The sequence below is a fragment of the Sciurus carolinensis genome, chromosome 1 (assembly GCF_902686445.1).
Source record: "Sciurus carolinensis chromosome 1, mSciCar1.2, whole genome shotgun sequence".
Classification (NCBI taxonomy): domain Eukaryota; kingdom Metazoa; phylum Chordata; class Mammalia; order Rodentia; family Sciuridae; genus Sciurus; species Sciurus carolinensis.
This window is the reverse complement of record NC_062213.1, coordinates 49,834,333-49,854,059: the sequence shown is the minus strand read 5'-3', so window position 1 is coordinate 49,854,059 and position 19,727 is coordinate 49,834,333. Positions and strand designations below refer to the sequence as shown.

The window sequence follows — 19,727 nt, the reverse complement described above, 5'->3', positions numbered from 1 at the left end:
AAATGTCTAGTTTCAAGTTTCTTTTTAATGTTTAAAAATAAAATTAAGTTTATTTTACTTTCACAACAGAACATCCTTCAGGGCTACTATAGAATCTATTAGTGATATTTGAAATAGAAAGCCCCATTCTGAATTCAGGCTTTTCTTCTTGTTGAGCTGCTTTGTGGGGTATTGGGGAATGCTATATATACACAAGACTGAAATACATAACACTGACTGACTCTCACAATTATTGATTACTTACAAACACTATTAGAGTATTACATGTGCCAATGTTAGATGTACCAGGACTCCCTTTTTGGTAACCATGATTCATGGAGTTCTGAATAATTGAAAAAATGTAGACCAGGTTGGTTAAAGAAAGAAATTTAAGAGTTCTCATAACTCTCAGCAGGACACCTTGGGAACTAGAATATTGGTATTCCTGCCAATTCTCAGAAGTATATTATAAAAATGTTCATATACATTATAGAGAAAATTCCCACATCCACTGCAATATCTTGAAACTCTTGCTTTATTCCAGCAAACTATCATTTCCATAAAAACCAAGAGTATTATCAATGGGGAATAAGCCTCCACTATATCCATCACCTTCAATTTCAAAGATGTTTTTCCTGGAAATTCTCCTATCTTATCTTTGTAAGCTCTGAGCATCTTGTGAAAATCAGCATGACATCTTGGCACCAAGTACAGTAATTGCCCAACATCAATAGTTCAGACAAATAGCAATAATCTCTATACTTCACACCAAATAAGGAAAAAGTGACAAAAATTCTAAGACAAATGGAAACATATGTTATCACCAAGGTCTATGTTTAAGAGATAAAACATGCAAGGTGAATAGAGGCTATAGTATTGTCTAATTCTGGAGAAACATGGGGAAAATATAAACTGCTTAGCAGAGAGAGAATAATTCTAATTTACAATGGAATCCACTCAATATTTATTTGTAGTTACTTCTATAATAAATAATATTCAAGTGATATTAAAGTGCTTCAAGTGAAATTTAGTAGCTCCTTGAAGGCTTCCTGCTGTTGATCATCAAGTTGGGCTATACATTCAAACATAATTCTTCAGATGTCTGTACCTAATGAACGTTAGCAAAGCACAAGGATCTCCATAGTTAATAGTCTTATAAACGTTTCCTTCTGAAATTATACTGATTATTTTGTGGAGACTAGAATTATTTGAACCAATTACAACTGGGTGGTTACTTTCAATAAAGTCACAGAAAAAACTCAAAAGTCTGAATAGCTTCCTAGCTTCCTCTTTATCTTCATACAGTAGAAACCATGATAAACAGTGTGGAAGAACTTCATCTTTCTTTACACAGTTAGGCTTAGACTTCAAAAATCTTTCCTATTGCTGAGATACAGTTCTCTGTAGTAATGACACTTTTTTGTGGCGGGGGTTGGAATTTGCACATTTAATAACTCTTACCAGTAGTGGAACAGTTTCTGAATGTAAAGAATGATAACCATCTCCACCAAACTATGCCACAACATCCAGATCATAAGCAGCAGCTTGCCTGACTTCAGGATTGTTATCTCATATATTTAGTAGCATTGGTCGCTGAAAATATGCTACATATTTAAATGAGGTTGTACTGCGGTGATGATATTATCGAATATACACAATCCCCACTGTCTGTCTGGCCAAGGCCTACTTGAACATATTAGATTTACAATTAATGGAAGTAGCTGTTCAAACCATGGTAAAATATTTTCCTTATAAGTACTAAATAATGAGTGCAAAATATCTGAACTTTGGTCAGAATATAAGCATCACATTCATCCTGTCTTGCAGAGACATCTCAAACTGTTGATCTTTTAACCTGTCATACTTTTTGGTTTTTAAAATGTCCTTCAGTTTTGCTTTTAGTTTTCCTCCCAGTTCTTCCAATTGCTCCTCATTAAGGCAACCATCTCCCATTACCTCAATGGACTTAGTAAAAGAATTCATTATTTCTGAGAGTACATCTGTATCAGGTTCTGTTCTTACAGTCTGGAATAAGGGGTCACATAAGAACTGCCACATCTGTGAAAGATACTCTGGGCCAGGAATTCTTGAACATTCTAGGAGAAAAGGCATACACTCTGCAGATGCCACTTGAACATTGTCTTGGAAATAAAATTCAGTAAGGAAACCATCAGTTTCACAACTTATTCTATATAGTTCACAAATCCTTCTCTTAACTCCTTAACATAATAAACCAACATCTGGAAAGCAGTTGCTTTTGCTTCAAGTTCTGAAGTCTTAATTCCAAAACTTTGCTTGTCTCCACGATTTACACATTGCCATCCATGATCATCACTCATGGTCTCGACATCTTGTGTGTCAAAGAAAGCAACATCTTATTAAAAAGCAAGCTTTTTAAAAAGAGGCTCAATAGCCAATGGAAGGTACTGTTGAAAATCTTTTCCAAGAATTTCACACATTCTAGCCCAAGCTGAAACCATGTATGAGGTCTGAAGGTCATCATCTTCCATATTACGCAAGTACAATTTTGTCTTCAATAATAGCTATATCATATTTGATGCATTTTGCACAATTTTTTTCTCCCCAACAGCAAGACCAACATGGCTAATGCACTCAATAGTTTTTCCTCTCAGAGGCCTGTGTTCCTTCTGAACAGCAAGCTCAACAATGTTCTGTAGTGAGGGCATAAATATATCATAATATGCTACAAAGTTTTCTTCTTCTATATCAGCAGCTGAGGCAATGGTTCTCACAAGCTGTTCCAAGGCCAACTTAGTTCCATTCTGAATCTACTCTTAAAGTCTAATCACTAAAATGGAATGTAAATATTTTACCATACTATTCAAATATAGAACTAGCAATGATTTGTGGCAGTTTTCAATAAAAATAATAAAGGCAGAAACTGCATGAGATTGCATGTGACGATTACTTCAATTTTCCATGGTGTGCAACAAGGCTACAATCACTGTTTCATGGACTTTTTTTTTTGGAAACTAGGTGTAAAATATGTCACCAAGTGTAGTACAGGCTGCAACCCTCACACTTGGTTGAGTATCCTGGGATATCATCCTAGGTTTCTTCTGCTTGCATCTGCACCATACAGTCTTGTCCGCATCCTGAGTGGGCGAGGGAAAGAAAAGGTTCTTGTCGGAGGGATGGGCTTGCTGCAAGATAAAACTAAGAAAATAGTATTGTGAAATCAACACAGAAGACTAAAAATATATTGAAAGCAGGGACAGTGATGGGTTGAGCCTACCAAAGAGGTACTGATTCTAACAAAAGAAGTCCTTGCTTCCTTTATTTATAGTGGTGCAGATCAAAAATGATCCATAGGAGCTTACTCCTGAAAAGCAGGATAGGGGTGGGGGTAAGCAGGCTGTTTGGCTCTAGCGGGTTACTCCCACTCTGGTGCTGTGCTTGAACTTGAGTCGTGTGCTCAGACAGGGCACCACATGAATCTTGAGCCAGTGAATTCTTGCTGGGAATTCCCCAAACCAGGCTTCCCCAGTGGTTCAAACCTTGCTCAGTTCCCACATGGGTCATGGATGGTTTCTGACCATACAGCTTGGATAGATCAGGTTTTTCAGAAGCTGATAGAATACTTTTCCAACACAGTCATCAGCAACCCTTCAGACTCCCCAGCTGCCATTGTGCCCTGTCAAAAGTGGCATTTGTTGCAGTTTAATTTGCCCATAACCACATTACCTACTTAACTCTGAGGCACCCTTAAAATCAATAGCCCATAATCATGGTGAACCCTGAAAATCTGGCAGCCACTGGAGAGGGCCAGAGAAGGGAAGGAAGTCCTTCAAAGCCTTAATCTCAGTGTTATTCTTTGACCTGTTTTTGTTCTTTAAAAGGTTCTACCAAAAAGGTTATCCTCATGTTACACAACTCAGTCCACCCAGTAAAAAGCCTTTTCCCTGGAGATGATTTTTGAAAAATATAAGAGACAATTGATCTAATTTGGCAACTGCTGAAGGCTGTGCATAAAAGTTGGGGCATGTAAGAGGTTAACTAAAATAATAAAAGAAGAGGATACCTTTTCCAACTCTATCTTTGGTGCCAATATTACCCTAAACAGATGAAGCTATCACAAGGTAAAAAACTACACATCAACATCTTTATGAAAACAGATACTATAATTCTCAACGACTAGCAAACTGAGTCCTACACCCTCTCAAAACTGTTACACAGCATGTTGAAGTAGACTTTATCCCAGTAAAGCAGGTTGATTTCTGGATTCAATGCACTACATTAATGTACTGTCGATGTCATATCAATCAATTTAATGCATCATAAGATAACAAGACCCACATGATCCTTTTGATAAAAAAATACCAAAAGAAATAGGAGAGAATATCTTCAAACTAATAAAGATTATTTCCTGTGAAATTAGCCAAGAAATGAAAGAAAATATATCCAAATTGGAATGGAAGAAGTAACATTATCTTTCTTTGCTGATGATATAATCTTGTACATAGAACATTCTAAGAAAATTTTAAAAAAGAACATGAGAGCAAATAAATGAGTTTGGCAATTGTTTAAGTTTAGATATGCGATATCCCCCCAAAGTTCATGTATGAGACAATGCAAGAAAGTTTAGAAGTGAAGTGATTGGGTTTCAAGATACTTAACCTAATCAGTATGTTAATCCACATGAATGGATTAATTGGTACCTGTAGGAAGGTATGGTGTGGCTACTGCAGGTAGGTGTGGTGGGAACATATCTTTGGGGACCTTTATTTTGACCTTGATGAATGGAACTGGGTCTCTCTGTTTCCTGATTGCCATATTCTGAGCTTCCTTCCTCTTTCACACCTTGCACCATCATGTTGTGCCTCACCTCGACCCAAAGCAAGAGTTATCGGTCTGTGGACTGAGACCTCTGAAACCATGAGCACCAAATACCTTTTTTCTTCTCTACATTATTTTTGTCAGGTCTTTTTGTCACAGTGACAAAAAAACTGACTAATACAGATTACAACAGGATATATAAGCAACATGAAAAAATTCATAGTATTTCTGCATACTAGCAAAGAAAAATCAAAATCTTAAATTAAGAAAATAAGTTATAATAGTAACAATCAGAATGAAATACATAATAATAAACTTAAAAAGTGTTTGACTTGTATACTAAAAGTACAAACTGTATTTGGAATAAAGAAAACCTAAATGAATAGAAAAACATTGTATGTTCATGAATTGAAGACAATATTGTTAAAATGGCAATGCCTAGATTGATCTGCAGATTTTCCATAGTTCTGTCAAACTCCCTATTCTCTGTTTTTGTAGAAATTGGCAGACTGATCTTAAAATGAATATGAAAATACAAGGGACTCTGACCAGTCAAAACTGTCTTGAAAAACAATAATAAAGTAAGGGGACTCACAGTTCTGCATTTTAAAATTTACTACAATCTTGCTATAGTCCTGATTGTGTGATGCTGGAGTAAGGATAGAGATAAAAACTAATGAAATATAATTAAGATCTAGAAATAAATACACACATTTATGGTCAACTGATTTTTAACAATACCAGGATAATTTCAGAAAATGATAGAGAAGCAATTGAACACTAACATGCAAAAAATAAAATTGGTCTCCTGCCTTATACACAAAAATTAAATTAAAAGGCATAGAATATCTAAATATAGCAGTCAAATTTGTAACACTCTTAGAATGAAACATAGGTAAAATGTTTATGATCTTGCTTGAGAAAATGGTTTTCTTCATATTGCCTCTAAAGAACATGCAACCAAAGAAAAAATATACCAGACTTTGCTAAAATTTAAAATTTTTATGCTTCAAAGGACTCTAGCAAGAAAGTGAAAAAAACCTCTTTTAATTAATGAATTATTATTATGATTAAATAATAAACCCAAAATAACCCAGTTGAAAGGTAGATAAATGACTGATAATTTTCTAAAATTAGTAGAAATAAGAATTGAAACAATAATGTCATACCATGTCACACCTTTAAGAAGACAAAAAAAAAATACAGGTAATCATAAGTGTTGAAGAGAATGTGGAGAGATTGGAACTTTTGTACACAGCAGATAAGAATGAAAAATAGTGCAATTGCTTCTGAAAAAAGTTTGACCGTCCTCAAAGAGCAAACCATTGAGTTTTCATATGACCCTGAAATTTTACTTCTAGGCATATATCCAAGAGAACTGAAAATATGTTTATACAGAAACATTTTTACTTGAATGTTCATGGCAGCATTATTTCTAATAGACCCCAAATGGAAACAAACTAAATGTCCATCAACTGATGAACAAATGAAGAAAATATGGTATACTCATATAATACGCTAATATTCATTCATAAAAAGTAATGAAGTATCAATTTATGCCACAAACTAAGTGGGTGATCCTTGAAAAAATTATGCTAAAAAGTTACAAAAGCTACATATTATATTGTTCCAATTATATGAAATGTCCAGAATAGTCAACTCCACAGAGACAGGATATAAATTTGCGCTTGCTAAAGTGGGAGGGAGGTAGAAATAGAGAGAAAGTATACTAATAAGTATAGCATTGATCTTCAGGAAGCAAATATTCTAAAGCCTAATGCATTTAATTAGTAATGACGATTACATAAATTTTGTGACTACACTGAAACTCACCAAATTACACATTTTAAGTTGGTAAATTTTATGATTTATAAATTATATCTCAATAGAAACTACAAGATTTGGATGAAATATTGTTACATATTTGTACAAATTCATCCTATCCTGTACCCTAACATATATTTCACCAAATCTCAAAGGATTTAGCCTTCAGAATATGTTCTATTGTTAATCCAGAAATGACAAAGAGATAATGGGAAAAGTCCAATTATTTTGAAATTAAGAAAGAGTTTTCTAAAATTCCTTGGCATACGAATAAATCACAGTGGAAAAAGAAAAAAAATATTTTGATTCAATTAAAGTGAAAGTGCTAATTACATATCAAAACTTGTTTATAATAAAAGTCATCATGCTTACAGGAAAATTTAGCAGCTAGCCTGGCATGCTAGTACATACCTATAATCCCAGAAGCTAATGAGCCCGAGACAGGAGAATCACAAGTTCAAAGCTGGCCTCAGCAACTTAGAGAGACCCAAAGCAACTTAGTGAGACCCTGTCTCAAAATTTAAAAAATAAAAATAAAAAGGGTTGGAGATATGGCTCAGTGGTTAAGATACTCTGGGTTCAATCCCTGGTACTAAAAAAAGAAAGAAAGAAAAGAAAAAATTAGTAGCTATAAATGGAGAAACAAGGAATGAAATCATAGAGTCCATCACCTGCTTCAAGATATTAGAAATGTGTAGAAACTTAAATAAAAGAATGTAAAAGAAAAGAATAACAAAAGCAGAATTTTAAAATATAAAAAACAGTCCTGCAGAGGAACTGATCAGTACAATCACAAGATGACTGTGAAGAGAGTCCTGAAATTGGTACCCCTCTGCAGAAATTTATTCAGGATGAGGGGAACATGTGTTATGTATCTGAAATGAAAAAGATGAAAGCATACATTTAAAAAACAAGAGGCTATTCCAAATGACTATGTCAATAAAAATTTTATTATCTAGATGAAATGCACAAATTTCTGGAAAAGTGAAACTTAGAAAAATCTTCACAAAATGAAATGGAAACTGTGAATAATTTTGTTTATTAAAGAAACTGGATATGTAACTTAAAATCTTCCCCCACACACTCATTTGGTATAACTTGTAGATTCTGCAAAACAATGGGGGAAGATATACATCAATCTACACAAGTCCTTTTATAGAAAAGATTGAAGAACTTCACTAGACACTAATCAGTGCCATATCTTTTGTACCCAAACTTGATAAGGACATTACAGGAAAAAGAAAATACTGGGTAATCTCATAAATAACCATACATGTGGAATATCACCAATATATTATTAGGACATTGGATCTGAAAGAGTATTATATATCAAGTTTATTCCGGAAATGTTAGATTAGTTAACAATAAAAAGTACCTGTACATTTCACTACATTCACAGAACAAAGGAGAAACAACAAATAACATTTTTCAGAAACTTTAAATTTTTTTTGTTATTTGTTCAACCTACACAGTTCTACTTTCTTTACCATCATTGAGGCTTCAGGGAGTCATGTAAACGCTCTAATGAAAACATGTCAAAACTTGAGGACTTTCCTCTTTAGGAAAACTGCTAACAGCAGGACCCTTTGAATTACATCCTGTAGATCAATCTGACATTACTTTTTCAGCTGTTCCTCCAGAAGTCTTTCTGAAGCTATAAAGAAAAGGAAACAAAAATTATTTTATGACTATCATAATTGCTGAAATGAAATCACATGGTATTTCTGTATCCATCTCTGCTTCTTAAAATGCTGATAGAAAAGGAGTGAAAAGTTTTCTGTGCCAGAATTGACTGCAGTTCTGAAATGACATCTTCCTACTTTGAATTTCTATCTGTTGCAGTGATTTGAAATACAAGAGACAATTTGTCTCAAATAATATCTGCTTGTTGAGTGACACTATTCATTTTAACTTATTTTTTTAAAATCTTATATTCAAATACAGTATATTATCACAATTATTTAGGCATATCACAAATGAACTCCTTACTTTGAAATAATGGCATATTCTTTTCTCTAGGTTGATTTTACAAATTGTTAAATGTAATATTATGTTCTAAGTTATATAAAGTTGGTGTTAAAACACCAACTGGAATAATAATGCTAACATTTAATTTGACAAAATGATATTCCTATACTTTATATCTATAAAATCCAGGGGAAAATTTGTACTATCCTGTGTATGTCTATGTTAACTAGAATCATTAGCAGAAATCATATCTATAATTTACAATGAGGTAATTATCCATTTTTACCTTCTTATCAAGCAAGACAAAACTTGACCAAAATGTGGCAATGCTAATTGCTTAATTTCCCTGAGATGCCAATTTATCACTGTAAGATTACAATCTTACAGAAATTCTGTGAGGCTTCATTGAGATAATGTGAACATTGTCTAGATGGTGCTTAGCACTTCATATGCACAATCCAATTTGAATTGTTTTTACTTCTTGTACTAGACAATTTCATTTCTGGGTGCCATTCATAGATTCCAGGAAAGATAATGCCTTAATTGATATATTCAAATCAGGTTTGTACCTTTAATCTAATATGAACAAGTTTATAGGTGTGGGCAATTCTCAATAAAAAATAATAAAATAAATTTGATTACGTAACTACTAGGGTCAACTGGTAGTTTACTGAATTACGAAATCTTATAAACTTGGGTTTGCTGCTCCATATTAGGTGTATACAAGATAATCAGAGGGAGGGAGGAGGTGAGTGAATGATGTTAAGGGGAATCAAAGGTTGCAGTGATATGGTGGGTCATACAACTTCCAAGGCATAGAGCTGGCATCCTTGGCTCCTGAGATATCTGCTCTCAGACTCAATTTCCATTAGGGCATACCCTGAGAGTTTGTTACATTACTTGGCGTGTCCTTCTTGGATTAACTGGCTTTAACATATTCTACTCATTACAATCAAATGGGTTTGGGCTTTAACGATGTCTGGCTTTTTACTACTTTTTAATTTCTGTTATTTTGAGCAGCAAATATTTTTCAAAGTATTAAGTCGTACCATAATTTTTATGAATATTGACTTTTTAAGTAGACTATCAGGTTAACTAATAGTTCTATTCACATTATGTAGTGTAGTTTGAAACTGACATTTTCTGCCTTAAAAACATTAGTGGATTCATCATATATTGCATTTTGAAGAAAAAAGAGACTATGAATATTATTTAAGCCTAGGGAGGAAAACTGATGAAAATAGCTGGTCTCATAATTTAATGGATTATGCACAAAATATCAAAGCCCTACATTTTATTGCATACACATATTTATATTTGTCATTTACATTGCTTTTGAACAAGTAAAAAATAAAGCTGATTTAAAGATAAGGTCATTTATGATGCCGTGTAAGAATATTCAATAATGTCAGTGAAGATTCTGGGTTTTTTCTATGTTTTAACTTGGCCATCTTCACTGTGTTAACATAGTCCTTTGTCTTGTCTTTTTATGCAGCCAACATGTGTTATGTTCAAAACACAAAGGATAGTTAGGCATCCTGGATTGTTTCTTTGTTCTTGGATCTAGACTTTCCCAAAGCCCCTAGCACACTTCCTTTTAAGTCCATTAGATTTGGTTTTGGTAACTTGGTATACTCCAAAGTTCAAGCAGAACTATTAATTCTTCTTCTTTTATTCTTAAACATACCAACATTTCAATGATAAATTCTATGACTTATTTGGTGCCATTCTTAAGAAAGCAAATATCTAGTATTTTCAGGCTCTGTCATGCAATGTGATTCTGCCAAAGGTAAGGGAATGACTTTGGGGTAGGTAATCAGTAATGTCTGCCCATGCTAAGTACTCAACAAGTTCCAATTTCTGATTTTGAAGTTGAGTATTGTGCCAATTACACTAAATCATCTGTGCTAGAATTCTTTAAGATTATCTGGTTGTCTGTAAATGTGAATTTAGGATGAGATATCATCAATCAATTTTATTTTTAGGAGCATTCTAATTTTGTGTGCTATTTTTATGTTGATAATGAAAAGATGAATGACTTCTCTATTTTTTCCTTATTTAAAAATATTATTTCTAAAGATATCCTAAACATTTTGTTTTCTTCTAGCATTAGATCAAGTGACCCAGCAACTTATGATCCAAACTGCTGAAACAACTTTTGGCCATCTGACAGATGTAAGCAAAATATTCAAGTTATAATAAATATCATTATTCATTGTAATTTAACATAAGCAAGCAGTTGTTGTATTTTAATATCTATAGCCTTCCTATTAAAGTGACTTTAATATTATCTACTCTGTAAGAAACAACAGAATAGAAAATTTGTAAAATTGTTTTAGGATTTTTTCATATTTCAGTTTTAGCATGTCCATTTTATGTGAATAAAATATTACTTGTATAAGTGGTAAATATACTTTATTCCAATCTTTATATTTCTAATGTGCATATAGGACCAGTATGCCTTAGCCCATATTAAAATATTAAATAATTTATGCAAGGATTGTGATTAGAACTTTCAACAAGTTTATGGTACAATGAGAAATAGGAAGCACTCTCGAGTCATTAGGATTCCAAATGAGTTACAGAAATGCTGATGTCCTGATGGCATTATTCTTGAAAAGATGGCAGAACCAAATGGCCTTAACATCCCTAAAGTCACCCAGGTGGTATTGGTGTTAAAAGGTGTCACTGTGAATTGTGACAGAAGTCAAAGGGAAAAGGAAATGGACTGGAAGTTTAGCCAAATAGTGTCCTTAAAGACCAACACTAGAGAGAGGGAACTTTAAAGGCTGACTATAGTGCAGTGCAAATACTAGCTTTTCCCTTTGCCTCCCAACAAAATCTATAGTGGGATCCACATAACTGCCTCTGATGCCTTCAGTGTTTCCTTATGACTTAATTTGAACAGGTTGATTCTTCCTTTAGAACCAAAGTGTGTTGAGAACAGAAGTACCACGCCCTTCAAAGGAACCAACATCTGTGTTATGTTTTGAGAACTCATGTGGGACTTGTAAATGAAGGTGTAGCTCTGAGCTGTTATTTTGGAATAAGTCAAAATTATGAACATGAGACAAAGTATTTCCTTACCATGATTGCCAAATGACACAAGTCATGATGGTAGTTGGAATATGATCTTACAGAAGAGGAGCATTGTAAGAAAGACTTTTGCACGCTTTAATACTGCTCTGTTAGTTCCAGTAGTAATTGTATGTTCCCTTCATTTCCACCTGTTGACCTCTGCTGACACAAGTGGAACTCTGACTGACTGAGCCGGGAGATTAAATCTGGACTTGAGGGAAGATATTTTCTTTTTAGCTAAGCGATCAGACTGAATGTTTCAGTTCAATTCTTTACTACTGTGACCAAAAGACCAGACAAAAACAACTTTAGAGGAGAAAAAATCTATTTGGTGCTCAGTTTTCAGAGTTCTCAGTCCATAGATGGCCAAATCCATTGCTATGTGCCTGAGGTGAAGCAGAACATCATGGTGGAAGTGTGGTGGGGGAAAGCAGCTCAGAACATGGTAATCAGGAAGCAAAGAGAGACTCACTTATGAAGCACATAATAGAAACGCAAAGGCATGCCCCCAGAGACCCACATCCTCCAGCCACATCCTTCCTGCCTATAGTTACCATCCAATTAATTCCTACCAGTGGATTACTGTACTGATTATGTTAAGGACCTTATAACCCAATCATTTCACTTCTAAACTTTCTCATACTGTTTCACGCATGAATTTTGTGGACACCTCTATTTTAACTGTAACACTGGGATAGGAAATGCAACTTCAAGAGGAGAGCCTTCTCAATCCCTAATTTGGGAGATGAGTGTAAGCCAGAGTTCAAGTGAGCCCTGGGTATCACAAGTAATTCTTGGGTGCTGTCTTCTCCTTGAAACTTTTTTTTTAAATTTGTTTGTTTGTTTTTTGTTTTTGTTTTGGTGGGAAAAGTTTTTAGGCAGAAAGAATGTAAGAATGTAATTTGCCAGGATTTATTGGAACAGGAAGTGCTTGTAAGGACTAACTGTCTGGAGTTGCCACTTTCCTGAGAAGAAATCTGGATTGTGCTTCCCAGGGGTCCAGGCATAAAGGAGAATGTGATGTATCAGTGGAGCACACACTTGAAAGGCAGCTGATAAGGCAAAGTGGAGCAAGGATAAAAATCTTAGAGAGAGATTTAGAAGAAAAAAGATATTTCCAATTAAACTCTTTTAAGTAGTGCTGCAGTGTCAAGTTTGATGTAAATTCTGTTTTTCCCTTGGAATCATCAATTGCTCACTGATTCTGGTGTGAATAGAACTTTTTTCATGTTGAATGGAATAAAGCATGGACTCCATCTTCCAACTCTGTGGAAGCAAGAACAGATGTGGCATACTAAGCCAGCCACATCTGTGTTAAACACAGGAAAAGTAGAATGAGACACACTTTATTCTGGCAGCATGTTAATGATCATGTGAGTGTTTGTTTTTAATTCTGCATTTTTCCCTATTCTGCTTTGTGAGTTATCGAGCTGCTCTGAATTTTGCCTCCTCCAGGGGCATCTATTCTGGTATTTTGCACAAGCTAGCATTATTCTGTTAATTATATTCTAGCAGAGTCAAAATTAAATGAGCAGATCATATGTCTTGATAAGACACGCTTGTTACTTTTATGCATTTTATTCCTGCTGATTGGCATTTTTCCACAGACGTGGAATTATTCTGATGAGTTTATAAAAATGAAGAGTTTCAGACATAGCTCAGTTCTGCTATTTGGATTTTTAAATAAAGCCACAGTCTCATGTGTAGTGCTACAAAGAGCCAGTTTCATGAATAGGATCTCCTTCCCCACTCTCCTGCTCTTTGTTTTTAAAAACCTTATTGTTTTACCTTTCAAAATTAACTTACAATCCATCCGGAATGGACTTTTGTCAATGGTCTAAATTTAAGCTCTTTTTCTCTGGATATCTGATGTTCTCAGCCACCTGTTATTGAAAAGATCATTCTCTGACCACTGAACTGTATTGCTGTCCTTAATTAATTAAACCAGGAGACTATGCATGTAGGAATCTACATATTCTCTGTTTTATAAAATAGCTGCAGTCATCTAACCTCACAATAATTCCATAATGACTTAATTTTTAAAGTTTTATCTAATTGTAATTTTTTATTATTATTGTTAGAGTAAAACCTACTTTGTCCTTCTTTATGTTGTTTTATCAATTGTCTCCTCCTTTGAATTTACATTTAAATTTTAGGATCAAACTGATTCGTCAGGATGCACAAAAATAACCTATTGGGTGGGTTTTAAGGTTTTCTTCTTTTCTTTGCTTTTCGATAGTTTTACTTTGTGTGCCTGCACATGGTTTTGGTTTCAGTTCTAATTATTCTGCTCAAGTTTCATGGTTGTTTTTTAATGTATGAGTTTGTGTATGTCATTAGTTTTAGAATTTTTTCAGGCAATATTTTTTCAAATAATGCTTATACTTCATTCTTTTTTCTTTCCTTCTGGGATTCTGTTTAAAAGCACACAAGAAATTTTCAATGTATGTGTCTTTTCCCTTACATATTTTTATATTCCTAATAAGAATATTTCTTAATTCTTACTCTTTTTTACCTGTACTCAAGTTTATGGATTTTTAATTTTTCTTCTTTCCAGATTACTAAGCTTATCTTCTGTGGTTTCTAACTTACTGTTAAATCTATAGAGTTCATAATTTCCAATTACTCAGATACTGATATCAGATAATATTCTACTTTACTCAATCTTTTAGCCCATGTTTTCCTCTATATACTTGAACATATTAATCAAAGTTGTTTTAATTCCTTTTCTCAGTGACTTTAATATTTGTTTATCCTGAACATGAAGGTATCTAATTCTCTCTTTTTCCCTCTGTTCTTGTTTCGCTTGCTCTTAAGCCTATTAATTTTGAATTGAATACTGGATATTTTTTAATAAAAACTGTACAATTTCTGATGATATCTTTTACTTGATGGGCTTCTTCTTGTCTTTTGTAGGCAGATGGAGTATAAGGGAGGTTGATCACTTTAACTATTATAAATAATTGTGGCTGCAATTGTGGTAAGACAGTATACTTTGTTTCCACCTCTGTTCTTCCCAGGAGTTTCAGTGGAATTGGGAAACCTGTACTGGGCATCTCCCTGGTAGTGACTGAACTCTAATTTTCTCTTTTTAGAATACTACTGAAAATTCACCTTTTCTCTAAATGTTTTTGGCTTATCTTTTTAGCCTCTTGCCCTGCACAGAATTCTTGAAGGACAATTGTTCATGTGTTTTACCTCCCTTGAAGTTTCTAGTTTTATCATTATAGATACAAAGAACTACTGAATGCCCCACTGGTTTCTCTCTTCCTCAGTAATGATCCTCTGTCCAGACAAATCCATGGAGCAGTATCAGGAAATAACCTCAAAGTATTAAAATCAGCTCCACCTTGGCAGAGCACCTTCTTCAGATCACCAGATCTTCATGGCATTAGCAGATCTCTGAGACCTTTAAAGACATGATTCCCTCCCCCAGATCTTCTAATTAAGCCCACCAAGAGCAATGGTCCCACAAATTAACCCACTCTAACCAGAAGAAGTTCTGCATATATTTTTTTCTGAAAAAGATGAAACAAAATGTTTTGCCTAGGCTAATTTTATTCTCATTTTTTTTTTTTGGAATAATGACTTAATTATGGTTTTCTACCTGAGAGACATGCCTAACTCATAGTGATAAGGGTGTTTATCCAGTGAATGACTAAAGGCTGTCTATCAAACCCCTCATAGCTGAAACATCAAAATAGAGACTCCTCTGCACCTACATATCCTCCACGTAAGACATAAAGCTTCCTATCTTTTAAACAATCATATTCTAAGATTTTGCCATGTGCATGAAATGAATATTCTTTCACTTTCTTCTTGGTTGGAAAGCTAAACTTCAAGGAATGTATTTAGTAACTGTGATTTGTTACATAAATGAGACTCATGGGCAATAATGGATATATGATGTATGACAGGGAATAAGTAACTTGAAAGAATATACAAAAAAGGTTTTAGATACAGGAAGATCAGATGCTACCATTGTCTCTTTGACAAAATACATATGTATGCGGTATAGTGTATGATAACTCAGTACTTGCATACACTGTTTAAGAATCAAATTTGATTGTTATCAAATTTCCATCTCAATAAACATATTGTTTCTTTGTTTTGAGAATCTTTGGATGCCTCTTTTCTATTTCTTTATAAAATACACATATGATTTTGAACTATAGTCATCCTGTTGTGAAGCAGATCACTGGGAGTTATTTCTCCTGTACAATTGTATTTTCATAAGTCTTACATAATCTCCTAGTAACTCATCCCACCTTACTCTTCTTAACTTCAGTAACCACAATTCCACCCTCTACTTCTACAAAACACCTTTGTTAGCTTTCACATTAAGAACACATGATATTTATCTTTCTGTGCCTGACTTATTCATTAACATAGTATCTTTCAGTTCTGCCCATGTTGCTGCATATAAAAGAATTCTGTTCTTTTTGATGGCTTAATAATATTCCATTGTCTATATTTACTACTTTTTCATTATCCATTCATCTACCATTGGGCACTTCAGTTGATTCTATATCTTAGCTATTTGCAAATAGTGTTGCAATGAGCATGAGAGTTCAGGTATCTCTTTGATATACTAGATTCATTTCCTTTGGATACATACCCAATAGTGAGATAACTGGAATTATTTTTCTATTTTTTTTTTTGAGGAACCTCCCTACAGTTTCCATACTGATTATACGAATTTACATCCCCACCAACAGGGTATAAAAGTTCCCTTTTCTCTAAATTATTACCCACATTTGTTATTTTTTGTCATTTTGATTCTGATTGGAGTGAGATGATACCTCATTGTGGTTTTGCTTTGCATTTTTCTTATCATTAGTGATATTGAACATTTGCGTATACTTGCTGGTCATTTGTATATCGTCCTTTAAGAGATGCCTATTTGAATCATTTCTATTTTTACGTTTTATTTATTTTTTTAATTTTCAAACTTTTTATTGATTTCTGAATCAGACAGTTTCTAAAATCTTACATTGTAAGATAAAGCATTTGAAAATTCAAAAATTTGTTTAGCATATTAAAGAAGTAATTATCCCAGTTTAATAAAAAAAATTACTTGTAAATTTTTCAGTTAAATGTTTCCCACATATTCAACTCTTCTTCCCAAAGATCATTTATAGTTTTATGTGGTTAAGATTTTTGAGTTTCTTATAACTTTCAGATATTTTTGAGTTTCTTATAACTTCCAGATATCAATCCCTTATTAAATGAGGAGCTTGCAAATGCATTCCTTTCCTTCTGTAGGCTGTCTCTCTGTTTTGGAGTTTGTTTCCATGGCTGTGCAGAAACTTCTTATTTGGATACAATTCCACTTTTCAATGTTTTTTCTTTTATTGTCTGGGCACTTGAGTCAGTTATAAAAAGATCGTTCCCTGTACCCATGTGCTGCAGTGTTTCCCTTAAGTTTTCTTCCAGTAGTTTCAAAGATTCAGACCTGCCTTTTGGCCTTCGATGAATTGATCTTTATATGATGAGAGATTGGGGTCAAGTTTCATTCTGCTTCCCAGCACCAATTATGGAACATGTCATCCTTTCTCCAGTGTAGGTTTTTGGTGCCTTTGCTGAAGAGAAGTTTGCTGTCGATGTGTGGATTTACTTCAGGGTTCTGTATACTGTTCCATTGGTTTCTGTGTCTGTTTTTATGACAGTACAAGTGGTTTTATTTACCATTTCTGTGTAGTATGTTTTGAAATCAGATATTGTGATGCTCTCAGCTTTCTATTTTGTATTTTTGTTCAAGATTTCTTTGGTTATTTGGAATCTTTTTATGGTTCCTTATGAATTTTATGAATTTTTTTCTATTTCTGTGAATAATGCCACTGATGTTTTTTTTTTTCGGGGGGAAGTACTGGGCATTGAACTCGGGGGCACTCGACTACTGAGCCACATCCCCAGCCCTATTTTGGATTTTATTAAAGACAGAGTCTTACTGAGTTGCTTAGCATCTCACTTTTGCTGAGGCTGGCTTTGAACTCATGATCTTCCTATTTCAGCCTCCTGAGCTGCTGGGGTTACAGGTGTGTGTCACCATGCCTGGCTGGTGTATTGATGGGTTTTACAATGAATCTTTAAATGGCTCTGGGTAGTGTGAACACATCAGCAGTGTTCATCCTTGAAATCCATGAATATGGAATATCTTTTTATTTTTCTTCAGAGACACAGGCAGACATTTATTTATTTAGGAAAGCAAAGACACATGCAGAGGAGATAATGGGGTATTGCAAAAGTGAGATAGGCTGTCTTTCCCATTTTTTTATTCCCTTAAATTATTTTCATTAGCATTTTGTAATTTTCATTGTAGAGATCAAGCACTTCCTTGATTAAATTTATACCCAGGTAATTTATTGATTTGTTTTTTGGCTATTGTTAATGAGATTGCTTTCCTAATTTCTTCCTTAGCAAGTTCATTGTGTTATATAAAAATGCTATATACATTTTTATATTTTGATTCTATATCCTGCACTTGACAGGATTCATTTACCAGTTTTATTGCCTTGTGGGAGAGTTTTCAGATTTTTCTCTATATAAAATAATATTGAGAAACCAGATTTTGAATTGATGTTGATCACTAATTTGGAAAAGTAGCAAAAGGAACAAAGTAAACAAAAAGAATATTTTATTCTTTAATTTTTTAATACATTTTTATTTGTTCTTATTAGTTATACATGATAGTAGAATATATTTTGACATATTATACACATATGGAGTATAATTTCTCTTTCTTCTGGTTATACACAAGTAGAAATACATTGGTTATGTAATCATAAATGTACAAAGGATAATAATGTCCATTTATTCTACTATCTTACCTATTCCTATTCCCCTCCTTCCCTTCATTCCCCTTTGTTTTGTCAAAAGTACTTCTATTCCTCACTGCCCCCCCCCCGCCTATTGTGAATTACCATCCATATATGAGAGAAAACATTTTACCTTTTGTTTTGGGGGATTGACTTGTTTCACTGAACATAATATCCTCCAGTTCCATCCATTTACCAGCAAAAACCCTAATTTTATTCTTCTTTATGATGGAGTAATATTCCATTGCATATATATATCACATTTCTTTATTCATTCATCTGTTGAAGGGACCTAGGTTGGTTGCATAGTTTAGCTATTGTGAATTGATTTGCTAGAAACATTGATGTGGCTATGTCACTGTAGTATGCTGATTTTAAGTCCTTTGGGTATAAACTGAGAAGTGAGATAACTGGGTCAAATGGTGATTCCATTCCAATCTCCATACTGCTTTCCAGATTTGGTGCACCAGTTGGCAGGCCCATAAGCAAAGTATAAGTGGACCTTTTTCCCCACATCCTCAATAGCATTTATTACTTTTATTCTTGATAATTGCCATTCTGACTGGAAATCTCAGTATAGTTTTTATTTGCATTTCTCTAATTGCTAGAGATGTCGAACATTTTTTCATATATTTATTGACTATTCATGTTTCTTCTGTGAAATGCCTCTTCAGTTCCTTAGCCCGTTTATTGATTGGGTTATTTGGTTTCTTGGTGTTAAGTATTTTTGAGTTACCTATTTATCCTGGAGATTAACACTCAGGTTGTGGTGCAGGTGGCAAAGATTTTTCTCCCATTCTGTAGGTTCTCTCTTCACATTCTTGATTGCTTCCTCTGCTATGAAGAAGCTTTTTAGTTTGACTCCATCCCATTTGTTGATTCTTGATTTTACTTCTCGTGATTTAGGAGTCTTGTTAAAAAAGTCAGCTCCTAAGCTGACATGGTGAAGATTTGGAACTACTTTTTCTTCTATTAGGTACAGGATCTCTGTTCTAGTACCTAAGTCTTTGATCCACTTTGAGTTGAGTTTCATGCAGAGTGAGAGATAGACATTTAATTTCACTTTGCTACATAAGGATTTCCAGTTTCCCCAGCACCATTTGTTGAAGAGGCTAACATTTCACAAAGGTATGTTTTTGGCACCTTTGTCTGGTATGAGATAATTTATTTATGTGGGTTTTTCTTTGTGCCTTCTATTCTTTACCATTGGTCTATGTGTCTGTTTTGGTGTCAATACCATACCATTTTTGTTACAATAGCTCT

The 19,727-nt window shown here is 33.9% G+C and overlaps 1 protein-coding gene and 1 pseudogene across 1 annotated transcript in view; one reads left to right on the top strand and one right to left on the bottom strand.

Moving 5' to 3' along the window:
* The window catches only part of Cnbd1 (cyclic nucleotide binding domain containing 1), a 484,214-nt gene that overhangs the window by 364,026 nt on the left and 100,461 nt on the right, over window positions 1-19,727 (top strand). The window contains exon 10 of the mRNA XM_047565748.1: window positions 10,676-10,743. Within this exon, the coding sequence (XP_047421704.1) occupies window positions 10,676-10,743 (68 nt within the window). The remainder of the gene's footprint in view (window positions 1-10,675; window positions 10,744-19,727) is intronic.
* On the bottom strand, window positions 996-3,628 carry LOC124988116 (ran-binding protein 6-like; annotated as a pseudogene).